The sequence below is a fragment of the Pollicipes pollicipes genome, unplaced genomic scaffold (genome assembly GCF_011947565.3).
Source record: "Pollicipes pollicipes isolate AB1234 unplaced genomic scaffold, Ppol_2.1 Scaffold_4002;HRSCAF=4701_pilon_pilon_pilon, whole genome shotgun sequence".
NCBI lineage: Eukaryota > Metazoa > Arthropoda > Thecostraca > Pollicipedomorpha > Pollicipedidae > Pollicipes > Pollicipes pollicipes.
Window position 1 is genome coordinate 38,555,845 of NW_023596420.1, and position 27,609 is coordinate 38,583,453.

Sequence of the window (27,609 nt, forward strand, 5' to 3'; positions counted from 1 at the left end):
GATCTGGCCCTGGCGAGCGCCTCTTCAAGAAAGTAGTCCCGCACCCAGAGGAGCGGAACTCCGAGGAAATCACTGCAGATCGCTGCGATTCGGCCGCGTGCATCATGTCCGCCGGGCTTATATCGACGGAAAAGGATCAGTAACCATCCGATGCTGGCAAGGTCCAGAGCTTCTGCTAGGCTTTACCAAACCGCTTGATCACTTGAGAAGTTGCAACTTTGGGTAGTTTAGGACGTTTAGTTCTCATGGCCTTTTAATTTCAACGATTTTGGTCACCCTGACCTTCTGAGCTTCAAATGGGATCGTTGACCTGATCTGAACACCAGTGATCTTTTGCTTTGAAAAGGTGGACAAAAGCTAAAGGCGGTTACAGCGAAAGCTGTGAGGGCACTTTAGAGACAAATCGGGATTAATGCGTTGTTCGACCTTTATTGAACCGAGTGGCCCAGATACCTTATAAGCTGACGCAAATGAGCTCGCATAGAGGCGTCCCTTCATTTCAATTTCATGTTCGTGTCTGGCTTGATTTTTGTTAAGGAAAATCACGTCTTGTATCGAATATCGCTCACTGTGTGTAACCACGGATGCGCGGTGTTGTATTTTCAAAATTGGTCGCACTATATGTGAACTACTTCTCTAGTTTGATAGTTATCTGACGAAAACACTGCAAAGGAAACATTTCGAGGTTTGTCTTTGAATTCTGGCCTATATTGATCAAAGACACCAATTTTTAAGCTCCTTTCTACTGGTGATCAATGGTACTACGGCAAGTCACCAAAGGAAAGCACCAAATGGGAACCCAGGTGAACTCGCAAACAACAAGCCTCATTTATTTACACACACTGCACACACACACACCACACACCACACACACACACACACACACCACACACACACACACACACACACACACACACCACACACACACACACACACACACCCACACACACACACACACACACACACACACACACACACACGCCACACCACACACACACACACGGTGCCCACATACGATGTATATATATACACACACACACACACTATATATATATATATATATATATATATATATATACATATATATAGTGTAATATCCATGTTAATGATTACTTAGGCATATACCATTAAAGAGTATGTCTTATCCTGCTTTGGACAGCTACCGGCAAGCTTTTCTCTCCCCCGTATCTTTCGTACACACTAAATTCTTCTAGTTTCAGTAATGGAAAACACGGGTGCTGCATACCCACCAATTCAGCAGACCACTTTGATAACAATTAAGGCAGATGTCGTAACATAAGACATTGATGTTCATATAGAAGGTAAGAGCTTAAATTATTGTGGTTGACTTAGGTTGACTTGATTTACTGTGGTTAATACCGATGAAGGCTAAGAATCATCAATTGCCTTTTGTTATGTGACGTCTCGACCACAGCATATTACGGGCGGCCGCCGTTGGCAGCACACCTGTTCGGTGCCGTGTTCAGAATCATGTTGGTTATTGTTTTCTGACGCAATAACTGTTACTGTTCTGCAGGCACAATGTAACATGGTGGTTTTCCAGCAGTTAGTTATTTTGTTTGCGCGTTGTGTAAGCTGGAATGTGTGCAATAAACGCGTGTGAGTAAGGAACAAATACATAGCATATCTGTTGCGTTATACGTATGGCCGGTACCCATAGCAACCATATCAGGTGATGTCATACAGATGTCTTTTTTCTACAGCGTTGGACGCGCTTCCTCGCTTTTGGACGTCTCAAAGCACCTCGAACTTAGTTGGGTCCGTGTCCTGTTGGCTATGCAGCAGCGTCCGCGGATCTCTGGCAGAACCTGCTCTCACCGTGCATGCAGATTCAAACAGGCGTATTGCCAGCCTTTTCTAGCAGCACCCAAATATGGGCATATCAAATTTAATGTGATCGGGTATCCCGACTCTGTATGCATTTGCCTGACAGCTCGTGCACTGCTCGCGCGATGCTGGTGCGATGTTCGCGCGCTGTCGCTGCATCTCCAGGTAATGACACTTCTCACCTGCCCTGTATGGGCTGCCGCGCCGCGTCGTGCATGAGCGCATGCTGCAGTGCAGTCTACGCGGCTATGACGACTGTGCTCGGCTTGGAGTGCCGTCTGCGAACCGTGTACGGCTACCGCCGGCGTTTTTCTTAGAAAAACATGGTGGCTGCGGCTCGAGACGCCGCTACGTACCTGACGAACATTCTATGTTAAACAGCTTACAGGCAGGGGCGGATTCCACCTCCTCGCTCTGCTTGGGTTTTCGTTTATTTAGTCGAAGATGTCTGCAGCAGGTCATTGCATTTTGGGGGCTGTTCACAAACAGCGTTTTATGTATTGCCACTAAATCTCGTATACATGGCATTAATTTGTGTTCAAAACTTCCGCCAAAATACACAAATATAAAAATCGTTGTCACATATCCTCACTACATTCTACCAAATGCATATCTACATTGACAGAAAGGGTTTGATCTCAAAATAATCACGTCAAAGCTGTTCAAAGCGCCTCCACTCATATCACAGCGGGATTTTAACCGAGCACGTCGGCCACCTCTGGTGCCGAAGGATAGCGCCTACGAGCCATCTGCCGCGTCTGCAACGACGCGCGACACCCTCTGTCTCCCCTCTGCCTCCAGGCGGCGTCTCGATCCTGCCGCTGATGACGCTGCACATGACGGACCTGGGCCTGACGTACGCCGACGTGGCGCAGGTTTACGTCTTCATGCCGGTCGCCTCCTTCCTCGGACCCCCTGTAATCGGTGAGTGTGAGCTGGTGCGGTGAGAGGGATGGCGCCGCTGTAATCGGTGAGTGCGAGCTGGTGCGGTGAGAGGTGAGAGGGAGGGTCGGCGCCGCTGTAATCGGTGAGTGCGAGCTGGTGCGGTGAGAGGTGAGAGGGTCGGCGCCGCTGTGGTCGGTGAATGTGAGCTGGTGCGGTGAGAGGGTCGGCGCCGCTGTGATCAGTGGGTGTGAGCTGGTGCGATGGGAGGGTCGGCGCCGCTGTGATCGGTCAGTGGTGAGCATGGGGAAGGGATCAACAGTGAAGAGATTGGCCAGGTAGTAATTAGTGAGCTGTTAGCAGATGCAAGTGATGAGCGGAAGCGAAGATTGTCCGGGAAATGCTCGGTGAAAGGTGAATCAGGAGAAGATAGGACAAAATCGGTCGAGCAATTATCGACGAGAGTTAGGTGTACGGTTGGCAAGTAGACGAGAAGATAAGCTGTCCTCGCGGAGGGATAGCTAAACTGCTTCCACGCCTGGGGCCCGATCACAGTGCAACCCTAGTCACGTATGAACACAACGCATCCAATTGGGTTAAAAGCCCCGTTTCTTTTGCACGTCAGCACCTGTCCGTTGGCCTTTGCTCTGCCAAGAAACATTTTTTGCCTCTCAGATACTGCCAGCCAGACTACCGTCGAATTTGAAATGCCTTGGCCGTCTCAAGAACGCTCAGCGTCCTATGTAATATTATATGCATTCTCTCGCTTTACCGGAGCACGTGTGCATGCGTTTGACAATGCTGAGTCTCTCTGATTCACCGCTGTCCCTGTGTGCGCCGCTGCTGACCTGCGCTGTCTCTGTGCATGCCGCTGCTGACCTGTGCTGCCCCTGTGTGTCCGCTGGTGATCTGTGCTGTCTGTGTGCGCCGCTGCTGACCTGTGATATCCCTGTGTGCTGCTACTGACCTATGCTGCCTCTGTGTGCGACTCTGCCGACCTGCGCCGCCTCTGTGTGCGCCGCTGCTGACCTGTGCCGCCTCTGTGTGTGTCGCTGCTTACCTGCGCTGTCCCTGTTTGCGCCGCTGCTGATCTGCGCTGTCTCTGTGTGCGCCGCTTCTGGTCTGTGCTGCCTGTGTGTGTCGCTTGGCTGATCTGGTGGCTTCATCTGTGTGCGCCGATGCTACATCTGTGCGGTCTGTGCACGCCGTTGCTGATCTGTGCTGTCTGTGGTGCGCCGCTGCTGACCTTTGCTGTCTCCGTTTGGTGCTGCTGCTGACCTGTGCTGTCCTGTTTGCGCCGCTGCTGACCTGTGCTGTATCTGTGTACGCTGATGATGGTCTGCGCTGTCTGTGTGCGTCACTGTTGATCTGTGCTGTCTCTGTGCACGCCGCTGCTGACCTGTGTTGTCTTTGTGCGCCGCTGCTGATCTGTGCTACCTGTGTGTGCCACCCGCTGACCTGAATGCGTCGCCGCTGATCTGCGCTGTTCCCTGTGTGCGCAGGGTATTGGCTGACCGGACGGGGGCGAATCCGGGAGCTTTACGTAGTCTGCGTTATCCTACAATGCGTAGTCCCCAGGCCTCCTCTTCGTTGCCGCCGAGCCCACTGACGACGCCGCGCGCGCTAGCCGCCTCACCAACCAAGCACACTGGGCTGTGCCGACTGGCCGCCGCCGAACTGCGGAAGTCTGTCACGCAGCCAGGACTGCCGCCTCATCTGTCCGGACGGCGAGGCGGCGCTGCAGGCGTGCGCCGGCGACGCCTGCCAGACGGCGGCGCCCGGCGCGCGCCTCAGCCTGCCGCTCGACGGCGACGGCTGTCTGCTGCCGGCACGTCTCACCGGCAACGGCTCGGAGCTGGCGCTGCCGACGCTGGCGGCACTGCGCTGCCCGCCGCAGTGCCAGCTCGAGTGCCAGCCCAGCGCCGGCCTGCCAGCCTCCAGCCGGACCACGTTCTGGGTGTACTTCGCACTGCGGATGGTGGGCGTGTTCTTCATGGCGCCGTCCTTCACGCTGCTGGACGCAACTAACCTCGCGTTGGTGAGGCAGCACAAGACGCCAGGGCAGAACTTTGGCCGCCAGCGCGTGACGGCAATTGCTGCCACCATCATCGTTCCGCCACTCGTCGGTGTCATCATCGACTTAGTGAGCACGCCTGGTAAGCTGTCACTTAATCCCGTTTGGACGGCATATGGTGAATGTTGCTAGTTTGACGCGAAACTAAATCAAACTAAGCATGCCCTTTGACCGGCGTTAGAGTGTTTTGAACGGAATGATGGGCCCATAAATCGCAAAGCTTCAACTTACCACGTCGTTTGCAGATGCCTTTAGCTTAGCAGTACCTTCGTAGCAACAGCTCAGCCTACTACTCTGGCATTTACAATCGAATATATCTGCTGCACACACACAGGCGTACGGCCGCTTCGCGCGAGCTCTGGCAAGTTTCGGGATCTGAAAATAATGTGTTCCGCACGCCCTACACGATACCTGCATCTAAGGGCAGGCCATTTAGCGTTGAGGTTACATTACACGCCACATCCGTCAACCAATCCCGCACCGTGTAAACATCTCAGGGCTGTAGAGGCCTTCAAGTATGACAGCACCGAGATCGCTGTCCTCATAGCGATCGCACTGCAGTGGCAAATATGGCAGTTTGGCACTAAATCTAGGCACCGTCCAAACGATGCGTGTGCCGTGCGCGCGCCAATGTCATTGGTTGGTGGACAAACGGCATGAGATTGAAGTGTGCTCTGCAGCATCTCTGCGCAACCCTCATAGTCAAGGGCAACCAAAACGAGCGCATAATCACATGTCTACACCCTTATGCACAAGGCAAATAGCGTAGGGATCTCCCGAGTCCGTTATATTTTAGTTCTTGACATCGGGATGGTCTGTGAGACGCTTATTGTGTTTATTCCACAAATCTTGAGTCTCTTACTTCTCCTACAGAGGTGCACAAGCTCCCCGAGCTCTCTCCTTCAAGAAACCCGCGATTAGCCATCTGTCTCACCATTATTTGTGTCATTCAAAGCAAGATTCAACAATAACCATTGTCTCCGTGCGTCTCGTGTATCTTTTCTCATCATTTTCAAGAAGTGCTAACAACGCGGGTGTGCATTTTAGCGGTCTTAATCATCTGAATGCAAAGGACGAATGCAAAAAAGATCAGGATAGCTCACTGAAGCTTTTCTCAATTTGCTATCTGATCTTAGACTAAGATATGGTGATAAACACAAGCCGAATAGAATTAAGACATTCCTAAAGATGTCATATTTCTAAGCTTATGACATAATTTCTAAATCATATACCTTCCTAAAATATAACTAGCTATCTTCAAGCCTAACGTACGGATCACAACCATGCCGATTGAAACCACAACGCCAGGCTCATTCATGGCGCAAGTTATTCGACCGTCAAAACATTTGCTCATGTGGCTCATAACAAGCGAGGCAACACAAGTGCCCAACTAGGCCGCCCAGCAGCCACAGATCGCGCCCACCAGCGCCGCTTTCCGAATGTTAGTGCATCTAAAATGATTGATAATTCATGACTCACTAGCAGTGGCTTGCACCTAGGTGCGCCACCTGCCACCAATTCCAAAAGCAACATTTAAAAGAACGACGGCTCCGCCACTATGTAAATATGTCATATACCGTTTATAGTTCCAAAGTCCAACCTTGAAACTTGCTACCTTTATAGTCACATCGTGCGTACCTCTGTGATGGAGCCACCATCCTCCTTCTCACACGGTCACAGCTTCAAACTCGTTTTGCCATCGATAAATGAAGCGACACCACTAGCAAACCGCAACACTTACACATTAACATACCGTACAAGTTGGCATGGTAACATCGAAGCATTTTTGCTATGCTGGTTGGTTAGGTTTCAAGCATTCTGTCGCTGCGTTTGAAAAACGTCCGCCAATTCCGGCTTGTGCACCTCTACTCCCTAGATTCACTCCTCATTTTATATCCACTTCCCAGTTTTTTTATGCCCCCAACCCCTACACGCCGGCCCCTGTGCCGTTGGACCAACAGAAACATAAAATATATCCTCCACAAGGCTTAAGTATAAGAATTTGTAAACTAGTCGTAAAAAACCGCCGAATTGGTTTATAAGAAGGGTGACCTGTCCACGCACAGCAAATGAACTGGGCCGTGGCCAAGCGGCTGTATCTTCCACGAACGTGTTGGCCGAAATCGACAGTCTCTGTTGAACCACAGCAATGTGAAAAAGAATGATTTGAAGTTATCGAAACAAGCAGCAAGTTTGATGGAATGAGTTTACTTGCAAACTATTGATATACTATTGGCTCTAGTGTTGGAAAATATTGCTCTAAGTGTTTTGGCCCTTCTCGTGGTATTGCTGCACATTTATCCATAATTTCAAGGCGTTTTACTTGCATTCACAATACTTTGTTATGAACGGCATTCTTGAGTTATTCGATTGCAAGTCTTATTGCCGTAATGACTGGCAGCCATGTCCAGCTTTTTGTCCCATGTAACAAAAAGCATGATTCGTGTTTGAACCTTGCACAGCTTGCAACTACATTGACTGACAGGCAATTGATGATCGTTATGTCTAGAAATCGTGTTCGCGAATGTTAGATGTGAGCGACTGGACGATTACATTCTTCTTGTCCTTGAATCTGGGCATGGCCAGTGGGATGATATGATTTGAATGACGTTTCTGTGACGTCATGCATGCCTAGATGGCATTGAAATGGTCTGCACGGAATAGGCAAGCACATCTTCGCGGGTGCGTAGCTCAGAAACTAGTGTGGTCTAGGTCTTACGGAGGACAGAACTGTCAACTACACTGAATGATCTTCAAGCTGTCATTTACGTTTAAAATCTCATGCAATTGTAAAACACCCATGTTGATTAGACATGGCAATTTTTACCAAATTTAATTGGGATGTAATTGGAACCAAATCAATTTCCATTGGTACCAATACAGGAATGTAAGTTGGTAGCAACTCCGAAGTTCTCGAATAAATGGAGTACGCATGAGCGGCACCAATGGTTTATCGTTTGGGCTATCAAAAATGACCATAAGCTTCAAACGCCAGACCCGTTCTTGTATTGTATGATTGGTTATCATGGGACCAAATGCTCAATCGCAACAAATGACGAAACGGTACATGATGACGAAATAAACTTGTCTCAACAATAACTTAACCGGTTATTTTGCAAGGTCTGGCGGCAAACATATGTCTGCATCCCTTGTTTATCCAGCTTTGTATGACTGTAGGCACCTAATCATGCACTGTAGGATTAGGTGCCTGTGGAAATGCGGCGAGACATCAGGTGCCAGTAGAATAAACAGTTACGTGAAAAGCGCAAAGACGCCTCCAGTAACCCTAGCTGTGCTTAATTGTGGTTGTGATAGCACGAGTTCGCCACAGTTTGATACGCCTTAGAGTTTTGCCATTCGCAGCAATTTGTATAACCGCCTAGTAACCTTATGCAAAGGGGATAATGGGAGCCACTGCTCGTGCTGAGGGGCTGTTATTCAGGCTGTGCACCATTGTCAATGCTGAGGACCACTATCTATGCTGGAGACCACCGTCCACGCTGGGACCAATGTCCAGGCTGGGGAGCACTGTCCACGCTGGGACCAATGTCCAGGCTGGGGACCACTGTCCACGCTGGGGACCACCGTCCACGCTGTGACCAATGTCCAGGCTGGGGACCACCGTCCACGCTGGGACCAATGTCCAGGCTGGGGAGCACTGTCCACGCTGGGGACCACCGTCCACGCTGGGACCAATGTCCAGGCTGGGGAGCACTGTCCACGCTGGGACCACCTTCCACGCTGGGACCAATGTCCAGGCTGGGGAGCACTGTCCACGCTGGGGACCACCGTCCACGCTGGGACCAATGTCCAGGCTGGGGAGCACTGTCCATGCTGTGACCAATGTCCAGGCTGGGGAGCACTGTCCATGCTGGGACCAATGTCCAGGCTGGGGACCACCGTCCACGCTGGGACCAATGTTCAGGCTGGGGAGCACTGTCCATGCTGGGGACTGCTGTCCGTGCTGGGGGGGGGGGGGGGGGAGGGAGCAACGCCTAGGCTGAAGAATGCTGTCCATGCTAGGGACTGCTGTCCAGACTGGGAACTGCTGGGCGGGACAGGGATGGTTATGCAAGCTGGAAACCTGGACAGGCTGGCACCTGAAGAGGTTGCGGTCCTGATGAACAGGCTGGCTACGTACGCCCGGACTAAGGACCCATGCCCTGAGGCTGAACTCTTGCTTTGGTGTTTGTTACCGGTGTATGGTTTATACAAAAGTTGGACAAGACAACTTTTAGCGCCTACCCGAAATCAGCCTTATCAATTTTAAGATGCCAATCAGCTGTGCAAGAACATTTGCACGTAAACCGTGACTCACAGCTATGCCCAGATCCATTTGTCTGAGTGGTCTGAAATCCTTTACTTTCGTTGGCATCTGTATCACTTGTGCTCAACGTCCTCTTGCAATGTTTCTGCCATGCACTGATGTGCTGTCTACGTGGTTGATTCCAGGCAAGACGAATTACGGCCCAGCCTTCTACTCCATGGACCTGTTCGTTGTCTTCACCGTCGTCACTCTATACGCCTGCAACTTAAAGGTGGCGCTGCCGGAAAAGGCCCACTTCCGTCAAGTCACCAAGGTATGCTGGGGCTGAAACACTGATGAGGGTTACACTGGGTGGCATTTCTAGTGGGTGAACTAAAAGGAATGGTTCGCGTTTGAAGATATTAAAGCATGAGATATGACGAAACAAGCTCATTTATAACTACTGGTACGTTTTTAAAGTGGAAAGCACTGGTCTAGACAGCACAATTCTCTGTCCAGTAAATATGCTCCTCAATGCGTCATAGTTTGAGCACTTCATCATGCCCTGCACAACGTTGATTGAGAGTAAATTGGCGGCCGTTATATATGGAATCGCGCTCACTGATGCTAGGTATAAACGCCTGAACAATGCTATTTTTTATTTTGATCAACGCATGACTTATGAAATGGCAGGATTGGTGTAACGTTATTATGACGTCATGAGTGCCACAATGACTTTGAAATGCTCTCCCCGATATACCCTTGTAGTGAGAGTGTATCGCCTAGTGTGGCAGTCTACACGCAGACACGTGGTTCCGGACGCGCTTCGGTGCGCTGGCGTGAATCGTATCGAGCCGGTTGCTATTGACTCCTTCACTCGTATTAGGTACCTGCTGATCTTGCCAGAAGTGATATGCTTGTTTTAAAAGATTAAGCCATGCACGTGTCAGCACAAGCCTCACTAAGATGAAAACGCGATGGCTCATTGAATCAGCTATGATTACCTGGCCGAAACAGTGAGATATATTACCTATAGGATGAGAGGCCGAAAGTTGGACCAGATTGAGGACGGATAGGAGTTATAATTTCCAGGGACCTAAAAGCTAAAAAGTCATGTGGGGGCTGCTAGGAGCAAGGCACTTTGAATGCTGGGATTTATTACAGCAATGTCCATTACAAGAGCAAGAATGCTGTCCAAAGTTGTACTCAGGTTATGTCAAACCACGCCCAGAGTATTGTGTATATATCCCCATGCTTCCACAGAGATATAGATAGGCTTGAGAGAGTGCAGTGAAAAACAGCTACGATGATAAATAGGTTTAGCAACTTAAAAATCAGGAAAGGCTTCAGGCCTTGAATTTGTGTTCACCGAATGTTATAGACTTAGGGGATCTAATACAGGTATTCAAGATTATGCGAGGGATAGACATGGTCGATCTACAAGGAGCACTGTTAAAGACGCCGAGACTTAGAGGAAGCCAGTTTCAATAAGCATAAGGTAGGAATAGGACTATGAAGAGGCAAGTGTCATTTAGTCAAAGAGCAGTGAATCATTGGAACGGACTGCCAAACGAAGTTGCGGGAATTCCCTCCCTAGCAACATTTAAAACATCGTTTGGACAGGTTCTATCTGCCTAAGGATCTCATCTATAGCTACATTCAGGCAGGTCAGGTGGTAAGATATAGTCAAGGATGGGTGCGGCACCTGGGTTAGGTCGACCTCGATGGGCCTTTGTCACTCTTTGTTGGCCTGATGTCTTTATGTCTACGTCTATATGCCCAATAACTATCTACTGAAGCTGCCACGAGCCTTTTCGCCTCCGAGTTTGACCTGACCTGACCTCAATCATCACACTGTCAAGCAAACCGAAAACGACGGCCGATGTGCACCATCCTAGCAAATTTGTGACCACGACCTACCAGTCACGCCCGTGGACCTAGCCACCGTTCCCCTCACTGGAGCGGGCCGTTCGCGGCCCCATGCTTCCTCCAGTAGCGGGTAGGTAGGATTGGACCTCCTCTGTGTTGCCGACATACGAAATAACACCGAAAGAGATTGTACCCCGATGACATTGAAACTAGGGTGGCACAAGTGGTTACCAGGCAGACTAATCCGTGGAACGGCGTGGCCTCTGCCCAGCGTTGGCCCGCAGTGACCTCAGGCCAGCTTTCCCAATGAGTTGGACTTGTCCAACCTTGGAATGTGGGGAAAAGTAGAATCTGTATGTGCTGCCGCTGCATCGGTGGCACGGCATGTATAGGTGATCTCGATGCATTTGACCTGACCGTTGCTATTAGAACCCACGTGAAGGTGATGCCTGTCTGGTTGGACCCAAGTTGATCGTAAGAGCATAGAAATTAGGGCTGCAGACTAGTGCTCACGCGTGCCCCATCTTGGATGTAAGGGCGCACACACTGGTTCATGTGCACGCCATAGAATCTCATCTTCAGGAATGTGTGTGAGGGTTTGAAGGTAGTGTCCTCGGCCAAATGGTGTATATATATATATATATATATATATAAATGCATATAAATTCATATATGCATACACACACACACACACACACACACACACACACATATATAATATATATATATATATATATATATATATATATATATATATAAAGATTCATATATATATACATATGTATACATGCAGATCTCTCTCTCTCTCTCCTCTCTCTCTCTCTCTCTCTCTCTCTCTCTCTCTCTCTCTCTTGCTCTCTCTTTTTTTTTCTCTCTCCTCTCTCTCTCTCTCTCTTTCTCCCTCTCTCTCTCTCTCTCTAATTCACTGCATGAAGCCCGTTTATGCCAGCCTTTGTCAGGGTAGCAATGAAAGTAGCCGTTGAACCTCATACCAAATGGTTGTGTGTACAGTCCACATGTTGGGACAACCTTCTCATCAACATGTTGTCCTGTTTCAGATTCTGAAACGCCCGGAGACCCTCGTTTTCATATTAGCTGTCGCCCTTTTGGGATCCATGTGGGGATTTTTGGAGAACTTCCTCTTTGTTTTCCTGAAGAGTCTCCAGGCACCAACGTATTTAATGGGTACGTACTATCTTTAGATGTACCGACATAATGGACTGATCCCAAAGATACCATGTAACGGACCGTAGTGCGGTGGTCTTTCTACCCGCTGGTCGCTTCAAAAGTTTGTTGCACCGGTCACAGCTCACAACTTATCTATTTTTTCTGCGAGCTTGTTTTCGGTCACGTTTGTTCGCAAAGGTGATTACCTCCAAGCACCTAGTGCTTTTGCACGATGTTGCCAGATGGCGGCGATGGGTAGCTTTGCATACTGCATGTACCGTAACTGCCTACCATACCTTCACCTCATACCGAAAGCACGTGTGCGAACATTTGTACAAAGCAGCGTCGTGTGCAATCTCGAGTGTCCAGTTTGGTGTGAGCGGCGAAGCACGGCCAGCTGGCCTCACCCAGCTTGTTAATATTCATGAATCGGCGCCACTTGTAAACCAACGGTGTAAGTGTCAAGACCTGAATGGGGAAGAGCTACGCTGAAGATGACGTCAGAGCGCGCTGCGCGGCCGCATCGGTGTCGCTTTTTGGAGAGAACGCAGCGCAATCGTCGGAAAAAAACTTCTGTGGAGTGTCATACTGCAGAGGTCATCTTAGCGCTCAGAGGCCAGGGCTCTTTCGGGATTCGAAACCGAAACCAGCGGGGAGCCGAAGGTGCTAACCACTCGGCTGTCGCGCCCTCTTCGCTTCTCTGTCGTGCACGCTCTGAGTCCGGGTTCAGTGCATCAGGTGCTACTGGTTCTCTCGTTTTGCGGTAGACCCTGTCGCGTAAGCGCGCCCGGCGTGGCATGATTACGCTCTGCATGGCGCCGCGTGGCCTTGAATTCTGACCTGCGATGCCTGAGCCGACCTGACCTGACCTTCCGTTTCAGGTCTGACCATGACGGTGGCCGGCCTAGCATCGCTGCCCTTCAACTGGTGGTCAGACGCCATCTGCAGGAAGGTCGGCCACATCAACGTCCTCCTTGTGTCGTTCGCCGGCTACACCTTGAGATACATCGGATATTCCTTCATCAGGTGGGAGCCGCCGCTGCTCGTACATCATAAGCTGCATCATTTGTTCGGATGAAGAACTCAGTATAGGCCATCGCTCAGGGCGATTTCAACTCAGCGTCAGCAATGCGAGTCGTATTTTGTGGCCACGTTCCTGCAGCAATACGGTCGCATGTTCACTATTACGACGCTTGTCGCCTTCCTTTAAGCCAGCAACAGTCCGGAAACACTCGGCATGTTGCATACTTCAATGTACGGTCATTGTACGCAATCTCCCTCAGTTTACGCACTCTCACGATGTTTATGCAAGTGCTTGATAGAGAGATCGCGCCCGCTGGATGTTTCACTTGCCCTGGCTGGACTTCAGGGGGGGGGGGGGGGGGAGGGGGGGGAGGGGGTGGCCGAGGCCGGGTCAGCACAAGGTGCACGGGCTTTCTCTGAAAAGAACACCCCAAATGCGTCACCACGCCAGGTCAAGAGACCGACCCCGGGCTGCGGCCGAAGTGGGCAGCCTTGTGCAACTTCACCTACTGCTCTGACAGCCTGTACTGCTCCGCGGAAGAGCGTCAACTGAAAACGAGTCGTTTATTTCATCTTGAGTTCCGTAGCGAGATTGCTATATACAGTATTCTTTTTTTTCCACGTCCACTGCTGGCTTGTCGCCTTCTTGCATTCCGTTGTAGCGAAGTTGGTTTATATGCGTGACTGCGAGTCTAGATATGCCGTTATTGCTTCAAGCGTCCTCGTGAGAAAACGGAACCGGGATGGGCACCGGTGGTAATTCTCATCCTCGACCCAAGCATGCTGGCCCATTTATAGTGATTAATGTCTCCCTCAGTTGTGGTGCGGTGATCGGCCACTTCTCCCCTGGCACGATGACCTCCCCCAAATGCCGACATTGCGACGTCTGAATAGTTTAAAAAGCGATTAGATGAAACAATGGTGAAAATGAAGTAGACGCCTGTTCAGGACATAAGCTGGCTTTGATGCTGCAGAGGTAAAAGCTTGCCTCCCCTGATAAGCCGTCTCCACAACTTAAAATTTGGCGCGCGACGAGTGTCCCCATTTTACTCTACGTCGCTGTGGTGATGGCGAAGACAGCTCCTTCATGGTTTGTGAGCTGTTCCGGAAATCCCGCCGATGAATGGACTCACCTGTCTCATTCGCACTGAATTCGCGGGTAGAATAATCTGACGCACTCTGTGACGGACTTTGTTAGCCTAGTTCCGTTCCCGGCCGTGTAATTAGCTGCGACAAACACCGAGAGCGAGCGGGAGGCAACAGCGTTGGGCAACACGAGCCTAGGCAAAAACAGACCACTAAGGTAATTTAGTAACCTTCGCGGCGATAGCGCAGGCAAATAACTGTGCGCGATACGCGTGGGTGTCTCTCCGCGGGCAGAGGGTATGTAAAGTATTGAGGTGACCCTGGCCGGGCGGCGAGCCCCCCCCCCCTCCCCCCCCCCGAGCGGTCTGCTCTGGATCACGGTAAAAACACTACATGGCAGCGCTGCAAGATGGCGGCGATGGTGATACATTGACTGCTAATATTTTGAAAGAAGCGGTCTCATTGCATGCAGGCTGAATGAACATTATATCTGAGGGTTTGCAGAATGAGTTTTGCTGCGGTGTGACGTCTTGGTATTCATTGGTAAAACATTGTAGTGCTGGGTTAGCGCATTAAGATTATAATCACAGGCATTACGTTTCATGAAACTGAGTAATTTACCGATGCATCTGCATAGTCCAGACTGCATATCATTGGATCAACTCTGCGCCAAGTCACCTACTGCTTTTCGCCTCACCGCTGTAGCTTCCAAACAGGACAAGTGGAGAACGTGGCCATTAGAGCTGCAGTTGTTTCCCTCGGAAACCTGACTGCAGCATCGTCTTCAGTCACGGCTCTTGCTGCTTGAAGCTCACGTTATGCGCAGCGGGTATACGGGCGACGCAACATAGAACCGCCAATACGCGTATTCTTACTTTGTGGGTCATAAAAGCAATGTTGTCTAAAACATCAATGTAAGTGTTTGCCCTTACTGCACATTTCCTTTGTTCTGAATGATCAAACACTGTAAATATCCCACCTTATAAAGATCTTTATTTTTGGAACATCTTGGTGCATTTCATGAGGATACACTTTTGGTGCCAGCTAGGTAAAACACGCTGTCACATCCATACATAATTTTTTGAAAAGACGGTTTATTTTCACATGCAAACAAGCTCACAAAATGAAGTCAGAAATGCACTAAAAGTTAACAGCTCCAATGTAAATAGCTTTGCCAATCACTCGTGTTCACATCCCTATGCTGTTGCAGAAGTGCAATTACATATGAGTATCATACCAGAATCCGCTTAAGTTGTCATCAAGCGGCCAGCAACGCCAGTGGCCCGCCCTCCGAGGCCACCTCCAGGCGTCGCACCTCCCCGCTGTCCTCTCCCCACCGCGCGGGTCGACCCAGCGGCCGGACTGCCTGCCGTCAGGGGCTCTGGCAACACGCCGTAGCGGATCGACGGCGGAGTGAATGTGACCGAACTGCGGCCTCGGGTAAATCAGTGCCGGATGGTGACGATCAAGATCATCCGCCCCGCGCTGGATGGGAGCTCACTGTGGAGATATAGAGCCGGCCGTGGCGGAAGGCAGCTGGCCGTGGCGGGAGACAGCTGGCCGTGTCGGAAGGCAGCCTGCCGTGGCGGGAGGGAGCTGGCCGTAGCGGAAGGCAGCTGGCCGTGGTGGGAGGCAGCTGACTGACGGGAGACAGCTGACCGTGGTGGGAAGCAGCTGACTGAGGCGGGAGGCAGCTGACCGTGGTGAGCGGCAGCTAACCGTGGCGGCAGGCAGCTGGCCGTGGCAGGAGGCAGCTCGCCGTGGCGGGAGGCAGCCTGCCGTGGCGGGAGGGAGCTGGCCGTGGCGGCAGGCAGCTGGCCGTGTCGGAAGGCAGCCTGCCGTGGCGGGAGGGAGCTGGCCGTAGCGGCAGGCAGCTGACCGTGGCAGCAGGCAGCTGGCCGTGGCAGGAGGCAGCTCGCCGTGGCGGGAGGCAACAGCTCGACAGCCGTGGCACAGTCGCCCGACGGACGGATGATGGATGGATTGGGCGGGGATGACGCGGATAGGTGTAGTGCCGAGGTCGCGCCGGCGTGCTCAAACCAGCACAAACCCGGACGGCCGGTGGGTGGCGTGTGACAAGACAGCTACCGCCGGGTGACAAATGAACCGGGAATTGAAAGCCGACAACGCAAAAACAATGACGAAGCACGGCGCATCTTATTTTAGCCAGCGCCAGTCCCATCAGATAAGCGAGACGTTTCCTACCTGTGTTCATTTTTAGGGAGTCCTTTTGATAGTTCACTGTATGGTGGTGAAATTAAAGCACCTTTGTAATTGCCATCCTTCTACGGTGATACGTACCACAGGCACCACCTACTTTTCAAGCCTGGCCGAGTTTACAAAAACTGAACTGTCGGTGCATCGTTGTGCAGATTGCGGTGTGTTGGGTATCTCTGTGAGGTGACTCTGGCGCACCCAGTGACCTCGTGACTTTTAAGAAGCGCAGCTTTTTGCTGTTTCGTGGTGGCTCTGTGCCACAAACACGTCTGATAAAGCTAACTGATGCATCTGCTCGTAAGAGGACTGAGAGATAAGAGTGTTGGTTACACAGCAGTATGCCTGCGTTCGTGTCAGCCTTGCGAAGACGTGCCGTTCAATACAATTAGTTTTGAAAGCCAGCGGGCATTGAACGGCGTATTCAGTTGGTGGGTGCCACTGCGTACATTTGGACGACCTTAACAATAAAGCAAGTTAAGACTTACGTAGTGCATTGCATTACTAAGTGCATTGCGAAGAAAATTATGCATATAGATAAGACAGTGCTAGTAGCCTTATTCCTCGTAGGGTAACCAGGAGAATGGGAAGACAGAAATATTGATACTTTGGCTACGTGGTTTCATTGAAACGAATTATTTTGATATTCGTTTCGATAAAGGAATGCATCCAAGATATAAATGCATCTGTCTTTCCATTCTCCTGAGTTTTCTACAAAGAATAGGGCTATTAGTGCTGTCTTAACTTAACACGCTAACACCCGTGTGGCCGACTGGATACCCTTCACTTGGGTGAGGGTGTGGGGGGGGGGGTCAATATGACCCCCGGAGATTTCGGGGACTAAAAAAGCTAGAGACACCAAATTTACAGGGTGTGTTGACCTAAACGTGACCTCAATTAGGTCAAATTTTGAGGTTCCTAGGTCATGACCTTTGCGTCGAATAAGGTCAAACGAAGTCAGAATCCAGGTTGACCACTAAAGCACTCCCAGAACATAAGTAGCTGTTTCAAAGCGAAAGGTCACATGCTCATTTAAAGTCAGTGACCTCGCTTGACCTTTTAAGGGTCATGGGGACCAAAATCATAGAAAACTGCTCTGAGTTTTGCATTTGAATACACGACAAAAATTACGCTAGGCAGTATGTTTCCAAAAACAAAATGTTGACCCGGGTCATTTAAGGTCAATGACCTATTCTGACCTCTAAAAAGCCCATGGAAGATGTATAATGGTGTTCCTGCAATCGATAAATTCGAAATAAGCACCAGAAACTATCCCATACAGCGAACCCTGGAGTAATAAAACAGGTTGGGTTTGACCTTGGTCTGAACTTCATACCTGACTTAAGGCCAACGTAATTTGCTCATTCAGTGTTTGTGCTGCCTCAGAAAGCATCTCAGAGACGTATGACTACGTCAAACACCTCGTTGTTGCATCAGATTGAACAAATCGCTAAAAGCTGACCTCGCTGAAACCATGACCTGACTGAAGCGCCATAGGTCAGCGACGTCATGAGGTACATCTCAATTTGTTACACCAAACCAGTCGCTATTCAACTGTCTACAGCTTTCAATTAAAGCTAGTCAATTGTCTGCAGTTTAAAACTTGGTGTGGCTACGCCGCGCCGTTCGGGAACCATTCTGGAAAAACCTTCGGGGGTTGATTTGACACCCAACCGAGCGCGTGTTAAAACATAGCAAATTGTGTCCACACTAGGTTCCATGATTAGGTTTGTGCGTTCAGCCTTGGATGATGACAACGAACGTGTAGCGGCTCCAAGGCCTTGAGACCCGCGCGTTCATCGGCAGCCGCTCAACTTTTTAAAAGTTGATATTTGTTGCACTACGCTCTTCTGTTGCGTGTTGGTCTATCGTGTGCTCCCCTGGTGGTGAGTATGCTTTACCTTAATGTACGTCTCCAAGGAGTTAATGAAAGGGGCCACATATCAGAGGCACCACTTTCTGAGGTCGGTTTTTAGGGGGCTCAGCCGTATGGATTGACCAAACCTGCCCCCAAACCTGATTTCTTCCCGGATTTCGGCCGCTTGAATTTAAGGCTGCATAGAATACATTCCTTTAGGTTGCGTAGATTCGAAATTGTTTTCATGCGAAGGAGTGAGTTCCCTTTCAAGTAAATGTGAGCCGCCTTGTCGTGAAAAGCTTAGAATAGGATGTCATTCACGGAAAAAATCCTTTGTGAAATTTGGTAGGCGGTTTCTGACGACTGCCACGGTCGGCAATCGTGTTGTGCAATCACCATAGCCACGATTATAGGACAAATAGGCTTGCCATGTTGGGTAAACATGCGTTATTTTTCATCTGAACTACCCTGTTACTTTTAAAAGCCACCGTATATGGTGACCAATTGTTTTTTTATCCCAATCCAGGCGTCATCATTTCAGAAAAAAAGCTTGTCAAACATATACAGACTGGCCTAACATAATAAGGAGTTGCATAATATAACACAAGGTGCATACAGGATACTATTTGGTACATGAAACATGATGCTAATAATGTATGTAGTTACGTTTTACCAAGTATACTAATAGTTGAGATAACCGTTCTCCATTTATCTATCCAAGCAGTCCCTCTGCTCACATGCATTAAGGCGGCGGATGAAAGCGTTAGAGAGGGGGGGGGCGGGGGGGGGGGGGGGGCTGAAGCTGCATTGGAGGGGCTCCCCCCGGAAAGTATATCGAGTGACGCCCCCGTTACAAATGCTACACGCTGTTTTTTGTACATAAAATATCCCTTGGCAGGTGTTACAAGATATTTTATGTACTACACTGCCTCGCGCATTTTCCTTCCGGTCCACTAGCACGTATGTGGCAAATCCTGGTCCCAGCTGGACACGTTGAGGTGTCTACCGCTGACTACACAAGCGTTGACTCTAAACTAGTATCACTGGCTCACGCTACCCTAAGGCCGTGCATACCCCTCAATCACGGGGCGGCATAAATCTCTTTGCACAGTTCGTCGTCAGTGCAAGGGAATTCCATTTGCACCTAATTTGTTTGCTACGGTTATGTCTGTCTGGCTATCCGTCTGTCAACATGTACACATTTCTTAGCCTGACATACAGCACAGATTGCATCAATTGCCGCGAAATGTACACGGTGGGCTTGACCATCTGACCTTCTACCACGGGTGACGATTTGTATTCTTCTGTGAGGGCCTTGCCCCTCCCCCCGATGTCGAGTTGCCCCCCTTCCCAATGCTGGCCTGCCCCCCCCCCACTTTTTGTGCTGGAATGCTACAAAAAACGTGGGTAATAGATGACCATACACAAAGATTATCTTCTTTAATTTTTCTGCGTAGTGACGTCTCGTACCATTCTCATAGCAAAAAGTCATGGCTGCTCTCACCACAAGGTGAAGATCGTAACAGCTGAACGGATAAACAATGCAATAAACTTCACATGCCTAGCGCCATAAGACACGCAATGATTTGTGAGCTTAAAGTGAAAAGCTCTGGAATATGGGTATGACCTAAGTCCTTCTGGCTAACCCCGTCCCCGTGCCTCACAACCAAAATGCATGCTGCCTCCCATGACCGTCACAGAAGAGCGCCATCAGCGCCCTAAGGTGGCCTCTAAAGGGGCGCTTTTACGTGCCGATCAGAAGAGGCGCGTGCGTCCAGCGCCTACTCCCTGGATCCAGCCCTGCATGACTTCTATACTGCTTGAATTGAAGACTTCTATAAATTATCCAAACAATAAAAACGTATATTGCGTTTAATCTAAGCAAAGTGGGCTAAATCCGGTGAGAAAAAATAAGGTGGGGGTAAGGTGTTAGGCCTTCGGTTCGCCCCCCCCCCCCAATAAATTACAAAAATGTATAACCGTGCGTTCTACCACATAAAATGCGCCGGTGTAATGCCAGTGGCGTATTTATTCATATATGTATATATATATATATATATATATATATATATATATATATATATATATATATATATATATATCTATATCTATATCTATATCTATAAACGTCACGCTTAGAAAAGATGCGCTGCAAAGCTACTTACTCAGAAAATTGTTATGCGTTGCTCCCAAGCAACTAATGCTGTGAGTACCGAAGTGGCAGGCATGATAAGGACACATTAAGCACAGAAGTAACATGCGTAAATAGGCGTGTGCTGCCGACGTGTCAGCAAAACAGAACAGGACCAGAAAGAGTCTGGGAAACACAAAATATCCAACGTTAATTAACGTTATGGGGTAGGAGTTCGTGTTTAAAGTAAACGGCACAAGGAAATGCGCTGGTTAAACAGCGTTGTAGTGCTTAATACCGATTATGTTAACGGTGCTCAATATTTCGGGCTGTGCTTATCCTCATGAGCCCATCCCCTTTCTGACTGTTGAGGATGAGCGCACAGCTCGAAATATCCAGCGTTATTTCTTACAATCTACGTTCAGGGAGTCCTCCATACCTACGTCCACCCAAACAAATTTGCAAATTTTCTCGATTTTTTTTCGGTTTAGAAAGCATGCACTGGAACCATTGTAAAGTGAAGTTAGCCGCTGCTTTGTTTCATGCAAACGTTGAACGTCTGATTTCTGCAAGTTATTGACCTTAAAACGCACATGCAGAATTGATCTCGCGGTGCCTTCTGGTTTTTATTTCCGCTCTGGTCGCCAGGTAAAATAATAATTAAACGAAGAAAACCGTGCACCTGATGAACAAGTGGGCTACATCCGGATATTTTGGGGGCAAAAGGCCGTTCATCGTCAGGGAGGTCTTTGTCAACCCTGTGCCCTGCCCCCCCCCCCTTTGGCAAGCCTCTAGCTAATCCTCTGTCTATGTACAAAAGAAGATTACGTGGGCTTCGTTGAATGAGAGGCAAATGAGTGCCTGGTAGACCCATTCATACCTAAAGCCGAATTGGTTAAAGCTTCTCGAAGGCTTGTTTTCTGATGTGGCATGGTTGTAACGAGAATTCACGAGAAAATAAATGGTGCAAGCAGGTATCAATATACATGCTTTACACACCGATAAGTAGTGATACTGATCCATAAACGTGCAGCAAAGCAGTCATGCGGCCAGTCCTCAGTCAGCCAGGGGGGGGGGGGGGACGGCCAGGCCAGGACAGTGACACCGACGGCAGACGGGAGAAGGGCCCGGATAAGCCCGTACACGCGTCATGCATGCAGATCGATATGCATGAGAAGCAAGTCTGCAGAGCCGAGGTGATCGAAAACATGCTGCAAACTCGAGGGGATGTATGTTTAGCTCCTCAAAGCAGGGAAATGCTAATTCATTCAGATCCTGACAGACTCAATGCACTGCGAGGGACACACCACGTCACAAGGCGAGAAGGAATGTTTGTGGCTGGAGGCGGCGTCCTATCAATGCCACGACGCTGGCCCTACGCGCAGCAAAGCAAGCAACGACCACGGCTAAATGTCTTTTGGAGGTCGCGGATGCGGAGAACGGCGTTGCGAGAGCAGTGTGTCGGAGTGGTCCATCGGTGGTAAACAGCTTATAAATATTAACTTAGATCTACCTCACGTTGAGACACAAGTCCGCATGGCGTCACGAGTGGCGTCACCATGGCGTCACTGGCACCATCCTGACATCACTGGCGCCATACGTGACGTCAGTGGAGCCACCCGTGACGTCACTGATGCCAGCGGTGTCGCGTCGTCCCGCAGCGACGCAGGTGGAAAACGCCTGTCGCCACTATTTTGCCTGCCCATTTGAGGGATATGCGAGACGTACAATTGCTAAACCACAAGAAAGATATGAAGCACGCGCGTCAAAAAACGGGTCCAAATTTCAGGAGTCCGGCGTCAGCCAGTTATCTGGGCTTAGGGACGCGTTGACAGCAGCGGCCATTTTGCGCCCGAGACTAGCGCTACAGCAAAATAGGAATAGCCAATGTTGACGGGGAGACAACTGAGAATTGTGTCGGCAAAAGTGTGGCAGACTAGGAGAGGCGTGACGTCAGCTTCATGAGAGAGGCGAACGGTATCGCCTTTCACGCCGATTGCCGCAGGCTGACTAAACTCTTGGAAGGAGTCGGCGTCGAACCCGCGGCTTTCCGTACGCGGTCGAGATGCCAATGCCTCCACACCCACGTATGCCATCTTTTAAGGAGAAAAAATCCTCTGTCAGCTGTTTCACACGCGTTTAACCTCGTCGCAACTTGTTTCCTGTCAGGAATCCCTGGCTGTGCTTCCCGTTCGAGCTGCTGGAGGTGGTCACCACTCACCTGATGTGGAATAGTGCTGCCACCTACGCTGGACAACTGGCGCCGCCTGGGCTGCTGGCTACACTCACCGGACTGGCTGGAGCCCTGCACTACAGCTTTGGTACGTAGCCTGAGCATGCTGAGCTCATCGTGATATCCCAGGACGTGTGGACCAAATGCTTCATCGCATCCCAAGGGCTTCACTAAATATGTGTTCTCATGCGTTCCTTTCGACCACGTCTTATACTTGAGAACGCGGAGACATTCACAGCGCCAAGGCATCTGAGAGACCAGGAGCTCATATGCCTCGTATGTGATGAATGCTTCCAACATCTCATGCACCGTCAGCTTGTGATCATAAACCAGTGGGCTGAAGGGCATTATGAAAGCTTGATCCTATCTTCGAGTCCTCCTGCTATAAGAGAGAGTCCTCCTGCTATCTGCCAGTCCTCCTGATATGAGTGACGGCAGGCCCCGTCACCGTTACCAGATGAGTTCGAGTGTTCAGCAGCATCAGCATCCACCACTTGTGTTTATAAGGCTGATCGAAGCTCTAAGGGACCGGAACCTTTGTCGTGATCTCGGCACGAAAATGTTCCCCGGGTTTAAACTTCCTCTTCAAAGGTGGCTACCAGTACCCAATGGCAGCATGTCGCGTCGTGAAAAACTGCGACCCTTGGAGAGAAGTACAGGTACGGCGTTTGTCGGGATGTTCCCAGGATGCAAACGATCGTTGACCTGTTGATCTGAGTGTGTCATGCCGACTCATGCCCAGCATGACAAACTCAGAGTCCTCCGTTGGCTTTTGCGACAACCGGCGATGGATGGCGACATTCTAATGGTACGTCCCCAGCAGCACCAGGGCTTCTCATCAAGCCTTTCTTTTTTACTCCCTCGGACTTCGCCCCGCCAGGAAAGGAATGATGTATCTATGAGCTTCGATCGAGAGGGGCTTTGTCTTGCAGGTAGCATAGCGACCAGCTTGGCGTATTTGCGAACATGTATATTCATTGGCGGTCCCTCCGCGTCTACAAACTCGTATGGGGGTCATGGGGGACCATAGGAAACATAATAAATACGCGGGAAAGACAGGGACTTCTTCAGATTGGGTGTTGAACGAGCGGGACACGATTTCTAAGATGGCGGGAAATGACAGCGTGGCAGCAGGAATCCGAGGACTCGTCGCGTGATGACATCACTCGCGACAACGTCACTCGTGGCGACGTCACTCTCTTGGCGTCACTCTTAAGACTGCTACTCGGCCATGGATCGCGGGATCTTTAAGACGGTGTTCTCTAGCCCTTTCTCTTGAACGTACCCTGACTTGACCGACCGACTTGACCTGACTTAACGGGCCGACCGCGTGAGCGAGGAGAAAAGGAAAGCTCGCGGTACTGAGGTGCCGAAGCACGCACGTCTGGAACAACACTGACTCACGCACGCTTAACCGCCGGCGGTCACCCTGGCCTAGTGTCAGCCAGCTGGGGGGGGGGGGGGGGGGCTAATGTGTCCCGGTGACGACTCGGCAGCCACGTCGTCGACTTCGAGCAGTGACGAACGCCCCAGCTGCACCATACCACGTGCCGGGTTGGGCCGGTCGCCGCCGCCAGCTGCACCATACCACGTGCCGGGTTTGGCCGGTCGCCGCCACCAGTTGCACCATACCATGTGCCGGGTTGGGCCGGTCGCCGCCGCCAGCTGGTGCGACGGTGCGGCACACACCTCGTCTCGAGTATCCTGGCGCTGCGAGATCTGACACATTACGTTTCGCGGCCGGCCTGCTCGCAGCCTTGACATGTGGTCAACCTGTCCGTGGTCTCGCACAACTATGCTGTCACATGGTGCTAGAGAACCTTCACATGGGCTGAGAGCATGCGACACTCAGCAGCCACGACCTCCTCGTGCCGCCAGGCCGCGGCGTCGGCAGCTTCATCGGCGGCTACCTGATGGCGCTGTCCGGACCGGCCTTCACCTTCCGGACCATGGGTATCGGCAGCGGCGTGGCCGGCGCGCTCTACGCCATCGTCTACTACGGCTGCCTCCGTCAGAGGATCTCCCAACGAGAGGAGCGCCAACGTGGTCAGTTCCTGGCGCCCCCTCCCCTGGTAACGGTGCTCGCCACTCCTGCAGATCGTGGCAGGGATGTTACAGCTTGTTTGGCTGTCTTTTGCTCAGGCCAGACTTGCTCGGGCCCGTGCATGTTTCATGCCGCCTGTCCTTTTCACACGAGTACGCATAACAGCATGTTTTGATCATTTGTAACGCCAGTAAGTCGTAAAACTGCCACCAACCATTCCATATGCAGTACAGCAGGCAAGTGCATCCCAACTGACCTACTTCATGCTCACTCGTGCCTGTCGTGGCTATATATCTCCCTCACAGCAGTGTGCTTACTTTATCAATGCGGCGACTCCTCCACAGCTAAGAAGACCCAGCAAAATGCTGACCCGATGGAGGACCCGCACGAGCTAGCGGCAATGCTGGAGGAGCACGCCATCGCCACAGTGTAGTGCCAACAGTGTCCTGGCGGCTGAGCCGGCAACGCTGGGGGAGCACGCCATCGCCGCAGTGTAGTGCCAACAGTGTCCTGGCGGCTGAGCCGGCAACGCTGGAGGAGCACACCATCGCCGCAGTGTAGTGCCAACAGTGTCCTGGCGGCTGAGCCGGCAACGCTGGAGGAGCACACCATCGCCGCAGTGTAGTGCCGACAGTGTCCTGGCGGCTGAGCCGGCAACGCTGGAGGAGCACACCATCGCCGCAGTGTAGTGCCAACAGTGTCCTGGCGGCTGAGCCGGCAACGCTGGAGGAGCACACCATCGCCACAGTGTAGTGCCGACAGTGTCCTGGCGGCTGAGCCGGCAACGCTGGAGGAGCACACCATCGCCGCAGTGTAGTGCCGACAGTGTCCTGGCGGCTGAGCCGGCAACGCTGGAGGAGCACACCATCGCCGCAGTGTAGTGCCGACAGCGTCCTGGCGGCCGAGCCGGCAACGCTGGAGGAGCACACCATCGCCGCAGTGTAGTGCCGACAGTGTCCTGGCGGCTGAGCCGGCAACGCTGGAGGAGCACACCATCGCCACAGCGTAGTGCCGACAGTGTCCTGGCGGCTGAGCCGGCAACGCGGGGGGACTACACCATCGCCACAGTGTAGTGCCGACAGTGTCCTGGCGGCTGGGCCGGCAGGCATCCCGCCATAGAGCCCTCGCCACAGCGGTGACGAACACCTCGCCCCAGGCAAGCAGCTGGAGCGACGAGACTCGCTCCACAAAGCCGACTGAAGCGGGCGTTGTGCGGTCGCTGGGGCGTTTCGGCGCGCGTAGTTACGTCAAGCCGTCCAGTAGGGAATTCGGGCCATCTGGCCCTCGTGCCACCATTCATTGCTTGGTGAAAGAGATTGGGCCTACCAAAAAAGTTGCAAAATTGCCTTTCTCTTGGTTAAGGCGTGAATTACGAGTCCAAATTTTGATTTTCACCACTGGAAATGTCGAACAACGCAGACGTGCTCCTTTTACACCTTTCTCCTAAGCTGAGCTCACAATCATGATAGGAACAAAACTGCCTCTCTATTTAAGAATATTAAAAATTTCATATCACTATGTGACAATCATCTCCTGTTAGACTCAAGATAAACCCATGCTGCGGCATTGACGTAACGTAGAGAACGACGCCTGGTAAACAGAAATCTGCGAGTGGAGTCGGAAGAACTCTGCGACTTTCCATGAATTTATTTTTTTTTAAACTTGCTACGGGCCCAATCACTTCAAACGCACATGCTCAAATGGGTTAACAGTTGACAAATATGATAACATGATAACCATGATAGGGTAGCGAAGTAGCACGGATGTAGCCTAGTCCTGCATTACGGCATTTGTCTAACCGCTAGGTATAGTTAGTAGCATCCCGATGCTTAGAGGGTGCCGTGCGAACCCACTCCCAAAACAGATGTTTACTCAGGTATGCTGAGCATATGGAAGAGCGAAGGCATCTCGAACCTTGCGCGCGGTAGAATTATTGCCGCCTGTCTTGCCCACGCCGCGGACCGCGCGCGTTGACCGCGAACATGACGAGAAGGCCGGTCACACGGAAGGCCAGTCGCATGCCTGTGGATGGAGCTACATGTTGACGGATCGAAGGACCACATTCAGCTGAGCAGATGGCAACAAGTCAGCTGTTGCAGCGGCCATACGATGGCTGGGAAACCTTGCGACTGGTGGTTGGCATGGTCAGCAGATATGGCTGCGTAAACGACGCTTGTCGTCTGGTAGGTAAAAGATGGTCCACATGGGAAATTAGTGAATCTATACCCGTTTTATATTTGCAGGACCATGAATGTTACTTCACCCGTGTGAAAGTGATATAAAGATGCACCTCCAAGCGTTGCATCACGCGTCGATAATAAGCCACCAGCATGTATGTTTTGCCTGTTCTCAACGCGAAGCGCCTTCGACATGATGTTGTCGAGGAAATCACCATACGCAGCCCGCGTAGCATAGGGTTATTGTGAAAAACGTGACGATCAAATAAGGCAAGTATCAACATCAGTTCGTCATTAGGTAACCTTGACATCGTTCAGTCCGGTGACCATTATCTCGAAAAGAGTGCGATCCAAAAAGAACTGCACAGTCCAAAAAGAACAGCACGTCGGTCTACGTAACTTTAGGCTCCCGTCTGAGAATCCACGTAATGGTGGATCTGGATAAGCATGCCTGCAAGCTGGTTGCAAGTAAAGCATTGGACGTCCGTCAGCACAGTCACGTAAGGCCACCAAGTCTGCATGTCAGGTATGCGCAGACCTACTTCATCAGGGTATTTTTAAACCGTTGGTAGCTTTTTCTAGACCGTCAAGCGTTTGTTACGTTGGGTGGGTACACGCTATGGGCATTTTGGCTGCTCAAGAGTTCGCCCGGCCGATCAAGGGCCCCCCTGCTACTGATGACTTTCTGACTGTTAAATGGCCGGCCCTGTCGTCCAGCAGCCAACACCACTCAGCTTCACCCTCCTCATGACCCAGA

General features: G+C 50.8%; 1 protein-coding gene across 1 annotated transcript; it reads left to right on the forward strand.

The window, feature by feature from the left end:
• The first annotated feature begins 1,601 nt into the window (after nt 1-1,601).
• On the forward strand, nt 1,602-27,463 carry LOC119094469 (major facilitator superfamily domain-containing protein 6-A). Its single transcript, XM_037217526.1, has 9 exons — nt 1,602-1,620; nt 2,650-2,765; nt 4,640-4,886; nt 9,125-9,384; nt 11,978-12,104; nt 12,968-13,112; nt 22,568-22,719; nt 24,510-24,677; nt 25,020-27,463. Exons 1-9 carry the CDS (start codon nt 1,602-1,604, stop codon nt 25,106-25,108), a joined length of 1,323 nt encoding a protein of 440 aa, XP_037073421.1. The 3' UTR covers nt 25,109-27,463.
• Nucleotides 27,464-27,609: the final 146 nt, after the last annotated feature.